The sequence below is a fragment of the Anomaloglossus baeobatrachus genome, chromosome 4, assembly GCF_048569485.1.
Source record: "Anomaloglossus baeobatrachus isolate aAnoBae1 chromosome 4, aAnoBae1.hap1, whole genome shotgun sequence".
In the NCBI taxonomy this organism is placed as follows: Eukaryota; Metazoa; Chordata; class Amphibia; order Anura; family Aromobatidae; genus Anomaloglossus; species Anomaloglossus baeobatrachus.
The window spans coordinates 617956866-617980012 of record NC_134356.1 but is presented as its reverse complement, the minus strand read 5'-3'; the positions used below and the strand labels follow the sequence as shown (position 1 = coordinate 617980012).

Genomic DNA, 23147 nt, shown 5'->3' with positions numbered 1-23147 from the left:
CCAAGCTCACCAGTCAATTCCTTTTTTCTCAGAATGTACCCAACTGTTGATTTTGCTACTCCAAGCATGTCTGCTATCTCTCTGATGGATTTTTTCTTTTTTATCAGCCTCAGGATGTTCTGCTTCACCTCAATTGAGAGTTCCTTAGACCGCATGTTGTCTGGTTACAGCAACAGCTTCCAAATGCAAAACCACACACCTGTAATCAACCCCAGACCTTTTAACTACTTCATTGATTACAGGTTAACGAGGGAGACGCCTTCAGAGTTAATTGCAGCCCTTAGAGTCCCTTGTCCAATTACTTTTGGTCCCTTGAAAAAGAGGAGGCTATGCATTACAGAGCTATGATTCCTAAACCCTTTCTCCGATTTGGATGTGAAAACTCTCATATTGAAGCTGGGAGTGTGCACTTTCAGACCAATATATATATATAATTGTATTTCTGAACATGTTTTTGTAAACAGCTAAAATAACAAAACTTGTGTCACTGTCCAAATATTTCTGGACCTAACTGTATCTGTCATGGAATTAAAGTCACTAGTGAGCAACACAGTCAAAGGCTTTGCTGTAGTCGATGAAGCAAAAATAGAGATTCTTGTTAGATTCTTTGGCCTTATATTTTTTTCCGGCTTTTTCTGAATCCTGCTTGTTTCTCTGCTGGGGTCTCTTCTGCCTCATTTTTATAGTCTTTCTGGCTTTTCAGTAATAATAGTCTTTATCTGTGTCCATAATTCCTAACGCTTTATTTCATCTCTGTCTAAAGATATAAATCGGTTGTGCAGACTGTTCCAAAATACTTCAGGTATGTTGGTCAATTTGAAGTTGGAAATGACCTGCTGTCTAGTCCTTTTGTGCAGATTGACTCTAATCTTTGCTGTCAAAAGTTCATGATCAGTTCCACAATCAGCTCATGGCTTTGTTTTCGTGGTAATGATCGATGACCTCCATCTTTGTCGAACACATATGTAGTCAATTTGATTCTTATAGGCCCCATTTGGTGATGTCCATGTGTAAAGTCTCCATTTCTGATTTTGGTAGAAGGTGTTCATGATGGACAGATGATTTGTTGTACAAAGGTCGATGAATCTTCCTCCAGCCTCGTTTCATTCACCAAGTGAAAAATTTACACCAAAGATTCCATATTTTGGCATTCAAGTCTCCCATGATAATGCGTAAGTCTTGTTTTTTGCGTCTCATCGATTTCTTCTTGAACTTGATAGTAGAATAGTTCAACGTCTTCCTCCTCAGCATCTGGTGTTCAAGCATAGACTTGTATAACTGTGACATGGGTTGGCGCTCCTTGTAGTCGTATAGAGATGACTCTATCACTAACTGCATTGTACTTCAGGACAGTGCCGTACAATTTTCGGTTAAGAATAAAAGCTACATCATTTCATCTTTGGTTATCATTGCCAGAATAGTGGACCCAATGTTCATTGGACTGGAAATGTCCAGATTGAGTCCATCTTAGTTCGCTAATTCCAAGTAAGCTGAGTCTTGTTCTGTCATATGTACCTTAAAATAGTACAAAAAAGAAACTACAGCTTTGCACACAAAAAATAAGCTCTTGCATACCGCTCCATTGACAGAAAATAAAAAAAAATGGTGACACAATCAAAACAATTTTAAAAGTTCAAAAATCTTTGAATAAACTAAAATAATACTTATAAAAAATTGTTAGTTTGGCATCACTGTAATCAAACTGGCCTGGAGAATTATGTTGGCAGGGCATTTTTAGCGCCAAAAAAACAATGCAAAAAGCAATGGTGGAATTGCAATTTATTCACCAATTCACTTGCCCTGTAATGTTTCCCGATTTTTTAGTACATTATGTGGTAAACTCCTATCATTGAAAACTACAATTTGTCCCGCAAAAAAACAAGACCTCATACAACTATGTTGTTGGAAAAATATTAGTTCTTTAAAGAAGGGGAAGGAAAAAACAAACTAAAAAAGTCTGTATTAGTAAGCGTTTAGTTGACTTTTAATTTTACTACTAATTACCTGACTTATGAATCTTCCCAAAACATGTCAATGTCCCAACATGTCAACATTCGTCTTCACTTTACCTTCCTCCGATTTGGTCTTTCACACACACAATGCTGCTTTATGAAGATCTGCATGGTTCTATCAGAATATCTTCATTAGCATGCATGTAAATCCTGTACATAGATGATTGGTTCTCGAATGCCAACTCAAGGAGCCATCTTGTTCATTATTTTCACCTTTTATTCTGTCAAAGCACATCTTTCTCCTGAATGTAAGAAAATGTTGTCTGCCCCCATCTAGGAGGATAGAGTTTCTCAGGTTCAGACTCGATGACAGAAAATCAAGAAGATCCAGTCTTCAATATGTCACATCTTTCATAATCCTTCGATATAAAAAAAAAATCCCTGGAGACAACAGGATAGTTGGGTCTACTCCCAGTACTGAAAGAATTGGTGCTATGGTCCAGATTCCACTCCAATCTCTCCAGGCATCCATCATGTTTTAGAGGAATTGTCCTCTATTTCGGATAGGAGTTACAGAATTTCATCACAAACCTCTGCAGACTTGGTGGGGTGGCTGATCCCTACAATCTTCTCAATGGTTCCTCTCTGATACCAACAGAACAGCTCATACCTAGCCCTGATTCCTGTGGTCTGGACAGCTCATATAAAGGGACTTATGGATTCAGGGCAGATGAAAACACAAAGGGCTGAAATTCTCTTTGAATTGAGAAGAGATGAAAGCAATCTCTCTAACCAGTCTTAATTTCTCCAACAACCACATCAAGAGTCAAAACAACAATGTAACTTGCATTTTTTTGATATAAACAAAAAGGGGGAGCTTGAAGTCTCCAACAGGAATGCCGAAACATCTGTTGGGAATTTCCACAGTCCACATCAAGGGTACATTGAATATTCTAGCAGGCAATTTATTTCCTGCAAGAAGTGGTTCTTAAATCCTCAAGTCTTCAACACATAAAATCCCGAAAGGGCCTGCCTCAAGTAGATCTCAAGACTTAAAGGCTTCCTCTTGCTGTGAAACAGTCCTTTGTGTCTGTCAGGACTGGTTAATTCTGCATACTGTTCCTGGAGTTATGCCGAAAGTTTCATTAGGCAGAAATTTTAATTTTTTTTCCTGCATTCAAAATATTTAGAATCCAACTAGGGCAATGTTTGGTATTCAATTTATTCATGCATTGACAGAACAAAATTTTTCAGAAAAAAATGACTTTTTACTTTGTTAATTGCAAGGTTCTAGAAAGGGCATGAAAGTGAGCAAGTCTACATTTTCTCGCAGGAATACGTATCCTGCCGTATTTACGGTATTAGTCCAGATGTACCTGACTTGTTGGTTGGAGGGCATAGGCGGCAGTGGAGTGGGGTCATAGAAGGCAGGAGCAGGCTGCAGTGGTGGCTGGGGTTAACACAAGTGGCGCTGTTAAAGAAGATTAATATTCACTGCTCCGCACACCCACTTGAAGCCAGAGCCGAGAGCTGGGTAGGATTATGCAGTGAATATTCATTTTCTTTAATAGTGACCACACGTGTTTACCACAGTCCACTATTAAAGAAAATAAATATTCACTGCTCCTCATGCCCATAGTGCCAGGCATGGCAAGCAGTGAATATTCATTTTGGTTTAGCCGGCAGTGATGTTATGCGCTGCCCGTCGCTTACACTACACACCAAGGGAGAGGAGGGAGGGTGAGTAGGAATGTCTATTTTATTTATGTGTGTGGCATGACGGGAAGTATATATATCAGGATGGGCCCATGATGGGGGACATATATACCAGGATGCGGATCATACACTCCAGGATGGGAGACATATATACCAGGATAGGGGACATGTACACCAGGACGAGGACATATAAACCAGGATGAGGGACATACAAGTGCATCTCAATAAATTAAAATATCATCAAAAGGTTAATTTATTTCAGTAATCCAATACAAAAAAGGGAAACGCATATAATATATAGAGTCATTACAAACAGAGTGATCTATTTCAAGCAGTGCTTTCTTTGTGGCAGTATGCGCCAGTACGGCGTACCAGAAAATCTGAGGAGCACCTCTGGCTTTGTCCACATGGCTAATTTGTAAACTATACAAATTAGCCATGTGTGGAGCGGAGGCACAAGACAGAGGCGTATCTAGGGGGGCGCTGTCGGGCTGCCTGATGCGGCGGTGTGGAAGTCTGCCGGGGTGGGAGCCGCTATTCTCTGAGCGTGACTGTCACACTGTCAGCCGCACTCATAGAAAGTGCAGTGTGCGGCTCCCACTGCTCAATTGTCCTTGTATCTGTCAGACGCGAGGACAATTAAAGCGGTGATCCCTGGCGCTGACTTCTGGGTCAGCGCGACGGCTTTCATGTGACCTGGTCAGCTGATCACACTGCTAACCCGGAAGCCAGCGCCGCAGCGCGGAGGCGGCAGAGAAACGCTGATAAGTGCTCCACTGTGGAGCTGAAGAAGACACAGAGGAGGAACATTATGGGTTGAGAGGGGAGTATTTATGAAACAGTATGGGGGAGAGAGGGTGGGGGAGGGAACTATCTGTGGACACACTATGAGGGGGAAAGAGGGTGGGGAATGGGAACCATCTGTGGACACACTTTAGGGTGGACAGAGGGTGGGGAGGGGTCAATATCTATATACACAGTATGGGTGGGGGGAAAAGATCTGTGGACAGAGTATGGTAAGAGAGGAGGGGGAAGTATCTTTGGACACAGTATGGGGAGAGAGAGGATGAGATTTCATGCATGGGGAGAGAGAGGATAAGGTTTCATGCATGGGGACATAGAGTATGAGGGGTGATGCATGGAGACAGAGAGGATGAGGGGTGATGCATGGGGACAGAGAGGATGAGGGGTGATGCATGGGGACAGAGAGGATGAGGGGTGATGCATGGGGACAGAGAGGATGTAGAGCTAACTGGAAAGAAATTTTGAGTACACAGAATAAAGGGTGACATGGTATGAGGAGCAAGTGGGCAGGATTGGGAGTGAGGTGGAAAAGTATATGGACACACAGGAGGTAGTGAGGAGACAGTAAGGGATGAGAAGAATGTAAGGGGCACAGAATAAAGACTGGGTAGTGGAGGGGGGTGGTATGGAGAGGGGGCAGAATGGGAGGACAGTGTGAAGTTATAGCAAGGAGGGGGAGTGTGATGAAGGCACAGTATAAAGACTGGGCAGTATAAGGGGACACAGTGTAAAGGACACTGTAAACAGTAAGCTCAGTTTTGAAAGAGAGGGAATATGGAGGGCATGTACCATAAGAGGGACAGTGTGGGTCATATTTTGTGCAGAGAATACTGTGAGGGGCCATTGTTTATTCTGGGGCACAGTGTAGGGCAGATATTTTTAAGTAGAAGTATTATAATTATTCTGCTACTTTTAGGGGCAGCGTGTAGGGATGTGCTGCAGAAGACCGGAGAAGACGGAAATCTGCAGAGACGAGATGTGAATGTGAAAAATCATCATTGCGTCAAGACAAGATGAAGAATAGAAAGAAATGACTAGAGACAACATCATCTATAAGGTACCTGAATGTAAATGTTTATTTGTGATACTGACAATGTCTTATCATTAGGCCTTGGTCCCACTTGCTCATTGCTTCTGATGTGAGCGCAATGGGACCCCCACTAATCAGCTGATTATGGTGCAGGTGTCCGGAAATGCTTATTTCTGGATCTGCTCCATCCTCTGATAGTGTACGTGGCCGTGTACTGCACATCCACCTCATTGATTTTAATAGGAGACTGCTGCCACTATCAGAAGACGGAGCAGATCCAGAACTGAGAACTTCCGGCCACCTGCCACCTCCGACACCTAGAGTAGGGAATTGGCGGGGTTGCCAGGTGCCGGACCCCAACCAGTCAGACATTGGTGACCTATCCTAAGGAAAGGTCATTAATGTTAAAGTGGCGGACAATCTCTTTAATAAAGTCTTGTGCCGTCTGACAAGTTAAGGGTTACTATGTTTTTATTTATGTTGCTAGGAGCATTAAAGGGGTTGTCCAAATTTGTGATGAGTCTGCAGTCACTCTATGTGTTACTCTGACTGCAGCCTTCTGAATTCTCACAGTGTGCACACTGCCCGCTGTCAGGATTCTCTGGTGCTGGCGGTGAGAGTGGAAGGTTATGAAGCTGCAAGTATGCGATTTACATAGATGTGGTCACGTGCTGAACAGACATGCTCAATGAAAATGAATTGACTGAGGCTGGAGACATCAAATCAGAATGTGGCCAGAAGTATACAAATGTCATACTTGTGCTCACATGATCGTCCACTCTCTTCTCCACTGACACCGCCCCCCCCCCAAAAACGCCCCCCCCCCTGCTCCTCGCCTCAGGGATGCGTACCGGCAAATATCTTTTTACAAAAAAAGCACTGATTTCAAGTGTTTATTTCCGTTAATGTTGATGATTATGGCAATGAAAACCCAAAAGTCATTATCTCCATTATCTCAGAAAATTAGAATGATTACCACAAAACATCTCCAAAAGCTTCCTAAGCATTTAAAATGGTCCCTTAGTCAGGTTCAGTAGGCTACACAATCATAGGGAAGACTGCTGACTTGACAGATGTCCAGAAGGCAGTCATTGACACACTCCACAAGGAGGGTAAGCCACAAAAGGTCATTGCTATAGAATCTGACTGTTCACAGAGTGCTGTATCTAAGCATATTAATGGAAAGTTAAGTGGAAAGAAAAAGTGTGGCAGAAAAAGGTGAACAAGCAACCGGGATAACCCCAGCCTTCATAGGATTGTTAAGAAAAGGCCATTCAAAAATTTGGGGGCGATTCACAAGGAATGGACGCTGCTGGAGTCAGTGCTTTAAAAGCCACCACCCACAGACGTATCCAGGACATGGGCTACAAGTGTCACATTCCTTGTGTCAAGCCACTCATGACCAATAGACAACACCAGAAGTGTCTTACCAGGGCCAAGGAGAAAAAGAAGTGGACTGTTCTCAGTGGTCCAAGGTGTTGTTTTCAGATGAAAGCAAATTTTGCTTTTCATTTGGAAATCGCGGTCCCAGAGTCTGGAGGAAGAGTGGAGAGGCCACAATCCAAGGTGCTTCAGGTCTAGTGGGAAATTTCCACATTCAGTGATGGTTTGGGGAGCCATGTCATCTGCTGGTGTAGCTCCACTGTGTTTTATCAAGACCAAAGTCAGTGCAGCCGTCTACCAGGACATTTTAGAGCACTTCAGGCTTCCCTCTGCTGAAAAGCTTTTCGGAGATGGAAATTCAATTTTCCAGCAGGACTTGGCCCCTGTCCACACTGCCAAAAGTACCAATACCTGGTTTACTAACCACAGTATCACTGTGCTTGATTGGCCAGCAAACTCGCCTGACCTAAACCCAATAGAGAATCTATGGAGTATTGCCAAGAGGAACATGAGAGACACCAAACCCAACAATGTAGACGAGCAGAAGGCTGCCATCAAAGCAACCTGGGCTTCCATAACACCTCAGCAGTGCCACAGGCTGATCGCCTCCATGCCACGCTGCATTGATGCAGTAATTCATGGAAAAGGATCCCCGACCAAGTATTGAGGCATTTACTTACAGACTTTTCAGTAGGCGCCAACATTTCTGAGTTTTAAACAATTTTTTTCAGTTGATCTTATGTAATATTCTAATTTTCTGAGATAATGACTTTTGGGTTTTAATTGGCTGTAAGCCATAATCAACATTAACAGAAATACACACTTGAAATAGATCCCTCTGTGTGTAATGACTCTATATAATATATAGAAATAGATCCCTCTTTGTGTAATGACTCTATATAATATATAGGAATAGATCCCTCTGTGTGTAATGACTCTATATAATATATAGGAATAGATCCCTCTGTGTGTAATGACTCTATATAATATATAGGAATAGATCCCTCTGTGTGTAATGACTCTATATAATATATAGGAATAGATCCCTCTGTGTGTAATGACTCTATATAATATATAGGAATAGATCCATCTGTGTGTAATGACTCTATACTGTATAATATATAGAAATAGATCCCTCTGTGTGTAATGACTCTATATAATATATAGAAATAGATCCCTCTGTGTGTAGTGACTCTATATAATATATAGGAATAGATCCCTCTGTGTGTAATGACTCTATATAATGTATAGAAATAGATCCATCTGTGCGTAATGACTCTATACTGTATAATATATAGAAATTGATCCCTCTGTGTGTAATGACTCTATATACGTAATATGTTTCCCTTTTTGTATTGAATTACTGAAATAAAATACCTTTATATTGATATTCTAATTTGTTGTGAAACACTTGAATATACTTGGATGGGGGACATATACACCAGGAGGAAGGACATACAGTATATACCTGGAAAAGGCCCAGGATGGTGGATATTAGTACAGAATTAGGTGACATTACTGGTGTAAGGGGTGGGCAGACCCCTTACAAAGAGGTTACAGTTATCCCGGAATGTTAATGTCATTTAATAAAAATGTTTTATTGATTATACACTGTGTTTAGTAGGTGGTTCCCCTAGTGGCCGGGTGGGACAGCTGTCACCACAGAAACAGAGCAGAAAGGGGAGGGAGGAGAAAAGTTGTTAGAAAAAGGTGGGGGCCAGGGAGAGCAGTTGTGTTCAGGACGGGAGAGAAAGCAGAAGGGGCAGAGTGTGGGAGCTGGGTGAATAGGAAAGCCGGAGAGAAAAGGAGAAGACGGAACCTCAAGTGTGAAGCAGTACCGGTGTGGGTCCGGTCTGTGTGTAACCGTTAGTGGGAGCCAGGTGAAGTGGATTAGCCGGGCACATCCCCACTGGAGGAGACGTCAGGACAGGTTTTCCCCCTAGCAAGAAGAAGTGTAAAGTCATCTACTACTGCCGGTGTTGTTTTATTGTGGAGAAGTTGGAATCAATAAAATGCCTTCTGTTTTCACTGGAACATGCCTGAAGAGTGTTTGTACAGCCAACGACATATGCACCACCACACTCTGCCCCACCACACCATCTCCCGGTCCAATAGTGACGGCGGAGCCAGGGGTAAGTCCGACCAAGCAAGGGGCTACGACTACATCCCCCGAGACCCCCCTGGCCCCCCGATACATGTGGCGTAGTCGGCAGGATCCGGATCGTATGCAAGGGGCCCAGATCCAAGAAGATGGAGACCAAGTGGTGCCTAGGGCACAGGATCCGGACTATATGCGAATGTTCCTGATCCCTTGGTGGGAAGAAGAAGTAGTGCCTGAGGCGTTGGACCGGGCACAAGATGGCGGCAAGATGGCCGTCGTCTTCAAGGACGTAGAAAGCGCGGGAAGAATTGGCGCCAAAAGAAGAGCCTGGGGCTGGCCGGTGCCGAAAAAGAAGTTCGGAGTACTCCGCCCAAAGAGGGGAGGTGCTGGTCCCAGGGCAAAGAAGAAGAAGATATGTGAAGTGGGCGGTGTTTTGAAGAAAAAGAAGAACCGCCGCGGAGGGGTCGATCTGATGTGTGAGACTGGGGGTGGAGTATACCCAAGAGTGGGAAAAGTAGGCCCGCCTCCACTTCCTCCAGCATCTCCACTGACCCCGCCGCCATTATCAGAGACGCTGACTGAAGACGAGATGGAGAACTCGAGAAAACAGCATGCTACAGGGGGCACGCTGGTAGAAATCAGCCGGGGGAGAGGATGGCCGAAGCAGACTGCGGCCGCAGAAGGACTTACCCTTACTCTACCGGCTGTGCCAGGAGGACCGGAGCGGCCCACGAAAGTAACCTGGGTCACTACCTGGGATGCCGCGACCGGTGAGACCTCGACCGAAGTCCGAGCCACCTACAAGGCACAGCTGCCGTCGGGAGACAGACCCCTGGGTACCCCATACCCGTGCCCGGAGATACCCCCGCCAGCCGCGGTGGGATCTTCAACCCACGTACCAGTTCCGGCCCCAGAAGAACCATACGCCCGGGAGCTAGAAAAGGACGAGTGGGGTTTCTTTTGGGACCCAGTGCAGCCGTCGCCTCAGCTTCAACGGAAGTCTCCATCACCAGGACCTGACCCGGTACAGGAGAGGTTGCTGCCCGAGACCGTGGCCCGCGAAATGATGGCTGGTCCCCGGAGCGAGGCATTCGAATGGCAGCGTGCCTATCACCCTGAGTGAACTGTCGAGACCGGGAAAAGAGTGGACCTGTTTATGTTGAATACCGGCATTGTTCAGAGCCGGAAAAGTTTTCCTGTTTGCAACCGGTTCAAGATGCTAAGCCCGGAAGGAGCCTGATGCTGGACTGAGCCAGAGGTTCCCTCCGTGTGGTTACAAGAAACTTTGTTAGTTTGTGCTTCTGCCGTCTAAGACCGGGAGTGCTGCAAAAGCCTCCGGGCAGAAAATCTACAAAGACCGGGAGTGCTTACTGTAAGCCTCCGGGCACGTTACCGACTAAGACCGGGAGCTCCCAGGAGGGACTCCGGGCGCTGGACTGGTGTGCCCCTTGCGGGTGCCCTAAGGTGAACATGTTTGAAGTTTTATTAAAATGACTTTGTTTGTTTTAAATGGGGTTTTAGATTTATGCCCTGCCGGGAGGCTTAGGCTTAAAGAGGGGAGGTATGTAAGGGGTGGGCAGACCCCTTACAAAGAGGTTACAGTTATCCCGGAATGTTAATGTCATTTAATAAAAATGTTTTATTGATTATACACTGTGTTTAGTAGGTGGTTCCCCTAGTGGCCGGGTGGGACGGCTGTCACCACAGAAACAGAGCAGAAAGGGGAGGGAGGAGAAAAGTTGTTAGAAAAAGGTGGGGGCCAGGGAGAGCAGTTGTGTTCAGGACGGGAGAGAAAGCAGAAGGGGCAGAGTGTGGGAGCTGGGTGAATAGGAAAGCCGGAGAGAAAAGGAGAAGACGGAACCTCAAGTGTGAAGCAGTACCGGTGTGGGTCCGGTCTGTGTGTAACCGTTAGTGGGAGCCAGGTGAAGTGGATTAGCCGGGCACATCCCCACTGGAGGAGACGTCAGGACAGGTTTTCCCCCTAGCAAGAAGAAGTGTAAAGTCATCTACTACTGCCGGTGTTGTTTTATTGTGGAGAAGTTGGAATCAATAAAATGCCTTCTGTTTTCACTGGAACATGCCTGAAGAGTGTTTGTACAGCCAACGACATATGCACCACCACACTCTGCCCCACCACACCATCTCCCGGTCCAATAGTGACGGCGGAGCCAGGGGTAAGTCCGACCAAGCAAGGGGCCACGACTACATCCCCCGAGACCCCCCTGGCCCCCGATACACTGGCATAATAGTGTCAGCAGCAAATCCCCCTCAATAACAGTGCATTATGATCATATTTTTGGCTTCAAATTTTTCTTTCCTATGTTCCTCCTCTAGAACGTAGGTGCGTCTTATGGTCTGGTACGTCTTATGGTCCGAAAAATATGGTACCTTTTTAGCCTATCCTCCAAATTGACCAACTCCATGGGACATCAAACCCCACCATATTAGCAGCAACCTCATGGGCGAAGTTAGCATAAATGTCTCTGGATAAAATGCAGTATATCAAGCGGCATCATGATCATCTTCCAATACATTCGTTGAACATTATTGCCTGAACATATGCTCTAAAGCCCGGACCAGAGGATGAGCTCCTAGTGAGGCAGATATTAATCTGCCCAACCCTATGTCCTGCCTACATCCCAACATACAGCCTGAGAACAATAAAGAAGTACATTTTACTTAATTAACTTGATTTGTTTTCCTTGAGTCCGAAGGCTGAACTAATTACACTCCCAAACTCTATATAAGCATATATGATCACAAGTTCAAAAAAACGTTTGTAATGTAGTAAAAAAAAATTGAAAAACTTTTAAAAGCGCTTAAAGGGTTGTCCACTTTCCAGATGACGCCTTCTCAATCACCATATTTCACCCATGTAAAATAATAACAGTTACATTCATGCTGTTCCAGTAATGACGGTACTTCGTCTTCTGGGGCTCATTGATATGACAAAAAACTTATTTATTTTTTTTTTTATAAAATTCAGATTTTTTTTTTTTTAAGACTCATGGTGATCTGGAGAATCAGGTTATTTTTACTCCACAATGAATATTGTAAAAATTGAATGCAAAACACATTGATGGAATTGTGTTTTATTCATCATTTCGCCTCACTTGGAATTTTTCCCCCTGTTTTTAGTACATTATATGGTAAAATAAATGGCGTCTTTCAAAAGTACAACTTATCCCACAAAAAACAACCCCTTATACACTTATTTAATGGGGGAAAAAATGTATGGTTCTTAGAAGAAAGGAAAAGAAAAACAAAAATGACTGTGTTCTAAAAGGGTTAATTGATTAATAATTTTTATTACTAATTATTTGACTCTTATCTCCTGTGGGGTATGGAAATTATATGCTGTTTTTTTATTTTTAGTTTATATGGCCCATTGAATTGCTCTGGTGTGATTTATTAAAGGCCGCTTTACACGCTGCGATATCGCTAGCATGGGTACCCGCCCCTATCGTTTGTGCGACACGGGCAAATCGCTGCCCGTGGAGCACAAAATTGCGCGGACCCGTCACACTACTTACTTGCCTAGCGACGTCGCTGTGACCGGCGAACCGCCTCCTTTCTAAGGGGGCGGTTCATTCGGCGTCACAGCGACGCCACTAAGCGGCCGCCCAATAGAAGCGGAGGGGCGGAGATGAGCGGGACGTAACATCCCGCCCACCTCCTTCCTTCCTCACTGCCGGCGGCCGCAAGTAAGGTGAGGTTCCTCGTTCCTGCGGTGTCACACATAGCGATGTGTTCTGCCGCAGGAACGACGAACAACATTGTACCTGCAGCAGGAACGATAATTGGGAATAGCGGGGGCATGTCACCGATTAGCGATTTTGAACGTTTTTGCGACGATTCAAAATCGCTCATAGGTGTCACACGCAACGACATCGCTAACGCAGCCGGATGTGCGTCACAATTCCGTGACCCCAACGACATTGCTTTAGCGATGTCGTAGCGTGTAAAGCGGCCTTACGGTGAGCTCTGCTATAGTACAGAGATGAAAGGGATAACGTCATAACATTGGAGTAGTCCCTACTAGTGACATCGGTAGAGAATTTTCACTTATCCTCCTTCCATCTGTTGGTTGAATATAAGCTTTACACGGGATACAGGAGCGGACGCCATTATCAGTTTATCTCTGCAGAGCAACATTATTTTTCAACACATCTAACTGTGAAAATGCTCAATTTTCCATTATCAAATGATAGGACAACCCCTTTAATCTATAGTAATAGATGTCCTATATTTAGGTGGTCTGAATTATCTTCGCAATGCACCTATTGGTCATCCATATTGCTAGACACTAAAGATGGGGCCGTGTTCACTCACCTGCTCCATGAAGGTAAGAAGAGATTCCTTGTTATTTTCCCATTCCTCGGCCAGCTCACTTTCATGTGGGAACTTGTCACAGCCCAGGTATATGGAAAGCTCCATACAGTTAGTGTGTAGGTAGCTGAAGTCGTTCATACCTGTTAAAGCATAGATTCTGCATTACATTCAGTTCTGTGTACAGGGTTATCTGTGACCTTTCACCAATGGCTGTAACTTAATGTCCATAGTGGTCCTTGAAAGGTTTGTACCAAGATGTGAAGCTATCCCCAATTTATAGAATAGGTGATACCTTTCTTATTGATGAGGATCCAACCACTGGGACCTTCTGAACAGAGGAGATGTTGAGAACGCACACCTCTGCTCTGTTGATTCTTAATGGGTCGACCGGTGGGAGAAGAGCGTTTTGCTATCTACTTCTCTACCACTTAAAGTAAATGGAGCTGAGGTGCACATGCTTGACATCTGTTCCTCTAAGACGGGACTTTTGTCACGTTAGGTATGGGGAAGTACCAAGCAAAGGGGAAGGGAAACCCCATGTCTAGGGAAGGGGAAGATGGTGACCCCTGACCAAACCTACTGCTGGTTCTTGGGGTTCCTCACCACCCTAGATAGGTTCCGCACTCATGCATGAGCCGGATACCTGACCCTACTGATGGGCCCTGAATGGGGAACGGATGGGTTTCAACTCTTCGGCAACCCCACTAAACACTATAGAAGACATAAGGAGGATGCACAGAGGAAAAATGCATGAACCTTTATACACAGATGACACAGGTAGAAGTTCAGCAAAGTTTTCAGCAAGGACAGCACAGAGGAGTACAAGCCACCAGCTTGCAACCAAGGCTTGAATGAACTGAAAAATATCACCAGGATCAGTCCAAGAGAATGCTGAAGATCAGCAGCTGGGTGGACGGCGACCTCTTGCTAGGTCTAAAAGGGGGATACATGAATCCAGCAGGAAAGCTACCTATACCTATGAATACTGACAGCAGGAACAATGGAAAGTCAGGGAGCATTCTGTGCAGCCAAACACTGTGACCTTCTATGGCCAGAAACCATATGACTGTCTGACAGCCGTCAGCCGTGACAACTCTTCAGAGGTCTGTCCTCAAGATTTATGGGGCTCCCAGTGGTAGGACCCACAAGAAATCAGGAAACTATTCACCTATCCTACATATAGAGGGATACTTTCACATCTTTGTAGAAACCCTTTAAAACATATCCTAAAATATTACTTACTGTAGGTTCTAGATTACATTTTACACAAAAAATGCTTTAACTGAATTACTTACTGCCAGAGACAGGCTTCCATTTTGCTCCATTTGCAATACCCATACCCCTGGTGAAGTCATCTGCATGGCAGCTACCACGAGTAGTCTCTCCCATGGTCAAATGGGCTGAAGCATAAGAGATAGCAAGCCACCGGAAAGTAGCATGGTCGTATGTCCTAGACACCCCATCTTCCTCCTCTGCTGCAACTTCAACTACGGACTCCTCTTCATCTTCTTCCTCTTCTTGGAGAAATTGGTGACGATACCTGGGTGGTGGTTCTTCTTCCTTCACTGCTCTTGCCATATCATATGGGTAAGAAACCAACCTTTCTCCACCTTGTAAGTTAGCCCCCAGAACAAAAGGATTTTTTTCCATCCATGCAATGATTGCTTTGGTCTCCACAGCCACCTAGACAAGAAATACTTAGGTTTTGTCTTCATCGCATCATTTCCACTCATATTTGCACTGCCATAAGTGACTTACTGTAGCATCTTCTGCCAAAAAGCTATCTGGAATAGGTATGTTATTGTTGGGAAACCGATAAGGAACCTGATTTCTGTCCTCTGCTGCCCACAGTGCTGTGTTAAGGTCTGGAAAGTTAGTAAAAATATCATAGCCTTCTTCTGTCCAATGGCCCAGTGCCCAATTTCCAAGTTCTGAGCCCTGTGGTAGAGAAATTTAAGGTCAAGATATGTGTTTTGATGGGTATTTTCTCCATAAACAGGGCTTCTCATAAGTGAGCTGTGCATGGTATCACAAGCCCTATTCAAATTAATGCGGCAGACAATAAATATCACTAAAGGCTGCTTTACATGCAGCGACATCGCTATTGATGTCGCTCGTGAAAGCACCCGCCCCCGTCGTTTGTGCGTCACGGGCAAATCGCTGCCCGTGGCGGACAATATCGCTAGGCCCCGTCACACGTACTTAAATGCCTAACGACGTCGCTGTGGCCGGCAAACTGCCTCTTTTCTAAGGGGGCGGTTTGAGCGGCCTCACAGCGACATCACCCGGCAGGCATCCAATAGAAGCGGAGGGGTGGAGAGCAGCCGCAGGAAAGACACGCCCACCTCATTGCCGGAGGACACAGGTATGGTGTTGTTTGTCTTTCCCAGGCTGTCACACGTAGCGATGTGTGCTGCCTCAGGAACGACCAACAACCTGCGTCCTGAACCAGCAACGACATTTGGGAAATGAATGACGTGTCAACGATTAGGTGAGTAATTTTGATCGTTAGCGGTCACTCGTACGTTTCACACGCAACAACGTTGTCCAATCTTGGACCGCACCTTAAACGGATCCAGGATCTGCTGTGTCTGACATGATCCATTAATGAGTGTAGATCTTGCTCAGAGTGGATTCTTATGACTTTAAGGGGCTCTACAACTGTGTACTTACCATAGGACTTGCAATCTCATACCCGTCAGGGTTTAGTGAGGGCACAAGATGAATCCTGGTCTCGTGGACGAGAGTTAATATACGTGGGTTGCCGTCCCGATATTCCTTACACAGAAATTGCATGAGAAAAAGGAGCAGCTCCCGACCCAGAACCTCATTACCATGAAGTCCAGCTGTATACCGAAATTCTGGCTCCCCTGTTGAGTATCATACAACATCGATTAGGAACATAGGCAAATAACACATTTGGTAATCCCTTTATCTCCGCCATATTTAATTAAAGGGCGTTTTGCTATTTCCTCATTGATGTCCTCACCCACTTCATGTTCCCCCGGAGTATCTGAAAACTCCATTGCGTATATTTTCAGTCCTTTTGCCGTTTTTCCTACGTTATATATTCGAGTGATGGTTGGACATTCTTCATTAACCACTTTCATAAGCTGGATGGAAAAAGGCACATTGGACAAAAAAAGAAAGATGTAAAGAAGTTAAAGGCAGGCGCGGTGGTGATGCAGGAGACCATAGATATACTTACCTGCCTCATATCTTTGTAGTTGTGATGCTTGAAATCCAGGTTATCTGCAGATGTGATCACTTCATTCTGGCTGTAATAACTGACCACATCTACAAAGAACAAGAAGAAGATATTATAAGGGAGAATCAGCGGTGTTAAGAAAAAAAATATCCTCAATCTAAAGAGAGAATCGCTCATAATGCAGGTCCCTAAAATAAGTGGTGTCAATATAGGGACTTGAAGGGTTTGTTCAGCTCTGAGGATGTTTTTTACTTAAATCCATGTATTTTTGGCTAAAATTAATTTATTTGAAATTGGTTTTGTTTAAAATGTAGCTTTACATTCCACTTTGATGTGGTCATCAATCAGCTGAAAGGAGCTCAGAAAAGACAGATAAAAGAGTTACAAACTCCCTATCAGACAGTCATAGCGGGCTGACTAGTTCTCAGTTAGGCTGCTTTCACACTGTGATCCTCTCCCGGGTTCAGTGGTCCCGTCGGGGCTTCCATCCGAACCCCCCGCAAAATGGGTTTCAACCATCGTGCACCTCTGTCGTGCACCATTTTTGGAAGGATACGCTTACTGGAGGCGGACACCGAGACGCAGTCTATTACGTCTGGGTGTCCGCCTCTAATAGGTGTATAATCCCGAAAATGGTGCACGACAGAGCACACGGTGACTCTGTCTGCACCATTATAGTCAGTGGCCCTGTTGGCTCATACTTCCGAAACCCGTCAGCTCAGTTTCCCGTTAAGTCGCAAGTCACACCAGCCACCTCAGTTTCTCAGGGGCGTAGCTTAAGACTGTACCTCCGTGATTTTTGCCATCTCAAGTACGCTGTCCCTCATCTAGGCTTCATGATCTTTTCCGCTCACACATTCGTCCTCTTCGGTCACTCCCTTTTTGGTCACTCAGTCCTTTCCCCTCACTTGATCGTGCTCTTCGGTCACTTCCTCTTTGGTCACACGGTTCTTTCCACTTACTCGGTTGTCTTCTGTCACTTCCTTTTTGGCCACTCAATCCTTTCAGCTCACTTGGTCATACTCTACGGTCATTCACTCCTTTCTGCTCACTAGGTCGTCCTCTTCGGTCACTACCTTTTTGGTCACTCGGTCCTTTCCACTCACTCGGTCATCCTCTTCAGTCTCTCCCTTTTTGGTCACTCAGTCCTTTCCGATCACTCGGTGGTCCTCTCTGGTCATTTCCTTTTTGGTCACTCAGTCTTTTCCGCTCACTAGGTCGTCCTCTTCGGTTACTTCCTCTTTGGTCATTTGGTCCTTTTCACTCACTTGGTTGTCCTCCTCGGGCACTCCCTTTTTGGTTACTTGGTCCTTTCCACTCACTCAGAATTTTCCTGTGCATTTTCTGATGTGGGAAACATCTACTTCCTTAAACTAATCCTACACAAGCCCCAGTCATGGTAGCCAGAGCTATTTCAGATAATAATCCTTCCATTCATAAAGGATGCCCTGTATTTTCAACTCTGCCCATGTCCTGATGAACTGGAAACTATGAGAAAGCAGAGAGCCATCGGCTCCATAACCGGCAATTACTCTTATAAGGGACCGGCTACATTAGGCTCCGAAAGAATGGGAACCATAATGACGTCACTGTATTGCACTGTCTACATCAGCAGGAAGGAATCTCAGATGCTCATCATAGAAATAGGATTAGGGGAGATTCAGAGCTTGTTTGATGGTAATACTGATGGAGGGGGTGTGCACAGAACATTTTACCATATGGGGGCACACACAGTGCTGTGTGGGGGCATAATGAGGATCGTAAAGATTATGTATGTGTAAAAAGAGCGGTATCCTTGTAAAGAGCGCATAAAAGGGGGTATAATTACTATGTGAGGCACAATCAATAGTAAGAGAGGAGCTTTTGTTCAGTAAGAGAATGGTGATTATGTATGCTCTTTATATGGTGGTATTCTTTGATATGTGTATTATTTATTGGTATATTATTAGAACTCAAACATCTTTTTGATATAAATTTGTATTTCATTTTTTATATTAATTTTGGGGGAGGGGCAGAGAGAAATCAACCGAGAAGCACTACTCCCAAGGTAAAGTTGCCTATGAGATCACCATATGACGGCACGCAAGGAGCCTACTACACTCCTGTAATACAGTCCCATGGGAGTCTGTGTCCTTCTGTATCGTGGTCTGGTACTGTGGCCTTGTGAAGTATAATTCGGTGTTGTACAATTCTTGTCATTTCAGGGTTACTCGTATCAAAATGTTTCATGTTCTAAAATAGCTTTTTCTTACTGGATATTGGACATCCCAAGACCTCCATGCGCATGCACAGGCTGCCGTTCCAGGTCTGGGGGTATACACGGAGGAATCTTGCTACCACAGGTTCTGGAAAATCTGTCTGCACCGGCGTATCCTTGTCCACGTTCCCATAGAACATCTATAAAGAGACATTGGGGGTTTTACCTATAAAAATTCACACTATAGAGCCGCATTTATCAAGGCCTAACTTATAAACAGAAACATGGCCTTGTCACCTATAGCAACCAATCACAGCCCAGATTAAATTGCTCCAGAGCAGTTTGAGAAATGAAAGCTGAGTACTGATTGGTCACTACAGGCAACAATATACATATTAATAACGTTAGCATTAACAACATAGGCACATGTCTTGTAAGTCCACTTTTGGGTGGAGTGTACAGAAACAGTTATTCCTGGAGAATTCTGAACTGTTGGCAGCCATACATTATACTTTACATAGGAGGCCTAATTATCTCTGTTACATCGGATTATGCACAGATAGACTCAGTGCCATGCAAAGAGCGTTAGTAATCACCATATTGAAGGGGTAAAATAGCCAAAATTGAATGTTTCTCTCATCCAGGCCACAAATTGGGGAGCAGATTTGTTTTTTTGATGCTCCATAGAAGTCCCCCACCTACGATATGTCACTTACACTCCTCAACATTGAAACGGCAACACCAAGAAGGAAAAATGAAGGAGTTAATGATAAGCAAATGATGGAAAAAATCTTAAAACTATCTCAATTTATGCAGTGTCAAATATGAGCACGACGTGCAGAAATCCCTGCATTACACGCCCTGGCTGCTATCAATGAGGTTATTAACCTGTTGCCGACGGTAAATAAATGTTGGCTTTTGCGAGGTTTTGTGCAGCATCAATGTTTCTTTATGGTCGGCGGTCTTGCTGGGATTGGCACCCCGAGAGTCCTGCAAGAGCTGGGACTCCAGTGGAGAACGCTATTTCTGACCAGTAACATCATCGAGACCTGATTGGCTCAGATCCCGATATTATCCCTGTGAAATCATCTAGATGCCATGATGAATAGCGATTGCAGCATTTAGAAGTTAGTGAGAAGGAGGGAGCTCTTTCTCCTTATTCCTTCAGACATGATCACAACCCCTCCGTCACACCTGCGACATGATCACAGGGGAGCCGAGGGTTGTAAAGGCGACTGAAGGTCAAATGATGACCTGCGGGTCTACCAGGTACAGTGACCTATTAGACTAAGTCAGAAGCATGGTCTAACAAGCATTCTGTCAGTATAAGGCCGGGTTCACACTAGTGTATAGCATCTGATGCGATATGTTAATGACACTTGGCTCAGGCTCTGCTTAGAGCCTGAGCCAAGTGTCATTGTGCTGTGCTCCAATTCTCTCACATGCAAGAATCAGATCACAGGTAAGGAGAAGAAGGAGAGATTAATCTCTCCATCTTCTCCATTGCCTGTCTCGGTGAATATCGGACGGCACTCGGATGACATATGAGTGCAGTCTGATGTTTCACACGTACCCATACAGTCCCTGACCAAAGTTCGGTCGCTTATCCATGTTATGTAAATTAAAGCTTATAACCTAAAAATTCATCCCTTGGTTTCATAAATTACTCTTTTGAAAGCTGAAACCCTCCCAAATTTGGTTTAGGTTATAAAAATAAAGTTACTGCAAAGCTGAAATATTGATCATTTAATGAACAAGGAAAGGTCAGATTTTGGCAAGACAAAAGCTTTGTCGCCTTGTCATATAATGCACCCAATCCTAGTTTACATCCTCACTTGTGCTCACTAAATGATCGGTTAATTAGTGGGTGTGTATAAGAAGAAACCCAGCACCCCAGACCTTCAGTTAAACTGCAACTTGGCCTCTGACAACATGCCAAAAATGCACCCTGCTACCAAAGCCTTGATTATCCAGAGGCTGAAGACCAGATCCACTGCAGAGATGTCTGGCACCTTTAATGTGTCTCAGCGTCAAGTACAAAGAATTAAAAAAAAAGATTTGAAGAGACTGGAGATGTTTTTGACAATCCCAGGTCCGACAGAGCAATACAACTGCTCAGGAGGAACGTTTGTTGGTTAGAAAATCCAAAATCCAGCCCCTCTTCCACTGCAGCAGAGCTCCAACAGGCCCGGTCACCTCAAGTCTCTTGTCAACTAGAACAGTTTGTAGGATTGTGTCTCAAAATGGCCTCCATGGTCGAATCAGTGCCCAGAAGCCAGCACTAAACAAATGGAAATTAAAAAACCATGTGGCATTTCCCAAGTCCCACAGCCTGGTAAACAGATGGACGCTGGAAAAGTGGCAGAAGGTGGATTTCTCTGATGAATCTTCAGTTGAATTACATTATAGCCGCCGCAAATACTGCAGGAGACCTACTGGAGCCCATATGGATCCAGAAAACAGTTAAGTTTGGTGGTGGAAAGATCATGGTCTGGGGTTACATTTAGTATAGGGTGTGAGAAACATTTGCAAGGTGGAAGGCAATATCAATAGCCTAAAATATCAAAAAGTATTAGCTACCTCTTACATTCCCAATCATAAAAGAGGTTGAATTGTGCAGCATCTGCTCCATCTCATACATCCATCTCTACAACAAAGTTCCTCCTGGCAAAAAAGATCAAGGTGCTCAAGAACTGGCCAGCCCAGTCACCAGACATGAACATCATTGAGCATGTTTGGGGTAGGATGAAAGAGGAACCTTGGAAGACAACCAAAGAATCTAGATGAACTCTGGGAGACATGTAAGACTGCATTCTTTGCTATTCCTGATGACTTCATCAATAAATTGTATGAATTATTGTTGAACCGCATGGATGCAGGCCTTCAAGCTAATGGAAGTCACACAAAATATTAAATATGGCTCTAATAGCACCACAACTTCATTCACCATTGTTATGGAACATATCTTTGTATTAGAAGTTAATTATTTGTTTGAATTTCACATTACTTTCTGTGGGCGACAAAACTTTTGTCTTGTCAAAATCTGACCTTTCTGTGTTCATTAAATGATCAATATTTCAGCTTTGCAACAACTTTATTTTCATAACCTAAACCAAATTTGGGAGGGTTTCAGCTTTTAAAAAAGTAATTTATGAAACCAATTGTGAGGTAAATCCGGAGATATGACGATAAATCATGACATTCAAGTCATGTCAGGAAGCCCTCTCCTGGTGTCACCCCCCCCCCCTTCCCTTCACACAACTGGTTTAGCAACAAATCCATGGCCATGTCCTGTGATATGGAAATGAGGTGGTGTAGGGACAATGGACACAGGATGACTCCCTGCCGTGACCCTGTAGTGGGGGCTGCTAGCTAGTTAGCAAGGCTATGGAAATAGCCAGACAGAACGACTCCAGTAAAAAATGGTTCATATCTCGCAAGCCATATTTCCGATAAATATGGCAACCATAAAAATGGTGTCTCCGCATGTGGACGATGCCGGCACACCCTTTTTATGGGAGCAGGACATTGGGAAATGCCCCAGGCGTGATATCAGCCAATGGGGAACTGGCAGACAGGTCATGAGTCCCCTCGTTCTGTAGCTAAATTCATAACTGTCACAATGAGAGCATTGGCGTCCGCCTACGACGCTCCCAGGCAAAGTTATGGCCCATATTCCATGTTGTGGATTGTCCATAACTCCAGCCAGGGGTGGAGCAGTGCTCCCTCTGAGGTCACTAAGGTAGGAGGGGACCTGGATCTGCCCAGGTTGATAACCCTACTTCGGCCATTTTCCAGTGTTCTTCTGCTCGGGGGCCTGGTTGGGAAAGACCTGTGAGAGAGTTCCTGGAAACCTGGTCTACAGCGCCCCCCTGTGGCCAGACGCACAAGGTAACTGATTGAATTGCATACCTGTTGTAAACCATGCTTTATCTGTAACTGTACTCTGACATATGTATATTCTGTAGATTCCCTATTGTATATATTGTAGTTTCTAGTGTGCTTTAGGCGATTAAATTATATAATTAATCTTGGGCTGTTCTGTTATCTCGATCTTGAATCCCACGTCTGTGTGTTCGGCTAATAGTTACCGTGAAGCGGTTGGTGGCAGCGAGTTGTGCCAAGGATTATTGTGGGGAGGCCAGTGAGATTCGGGAAGATATTATATATTCCGCCCGCGGAGGTCGGGGGAATATATACCCTACTCTCACCGGGGACCCTTCAATAATCGGCATAAGTAGTATAGCGGCCTCCTTGCTTATTGTCGGGCAATTCCATAATTGGCCTGACTATAAGAGGGGCGCTAGAGAGCGCGTCACGTGCTCTGTCTGTCGGTCGGGAGGTATAAAGGAGGGGTGACCCCCACTTGTTACCCCCCGATTGTGACGTACTGGTAGCCAGCGCGGGGGATTTCTGAGTGACCC

General features: G+C 44.6%; 1 protein-coding gene across 1 annotated transcript in view; it reads right to left on the bottom strand.

Moving 5' to 3' along the window:
* AEBP1 (AE binding protein 1) overlaps positions 1-23147 on the bottom strand; it is a 99100-nt gene that overhangs the window by 15821 nt on the left and 60132 nt on the right. The window contains exons 13-19 of the mRNA XM_075346260.1: positions 18779-18923; positions 16527-16615; positions 16308-16431; positions 15992-16188; positions 15077-15256; positions 14614-15001; positions 13319-13458 (exon numbers count right to left, since the gene is read on the bottom strand). Of these exons, the coding sequence (XP_075202375.1) occupies positions 13319-13458; positions 14614-15001; positions 15077-15256; positions 15992-16188; positions 16308-16431; positions 16527-16615; positions 18779-18923 (1263 nt within the window). The remainder of the gene's footprint in view (positions 1-13318; positions 13459-14613; positions 15002-15076; positions 15257-15991; positions 16189-16307; positions 16432-16526; positions 16616-18778; positions 18924-23147) is intronic.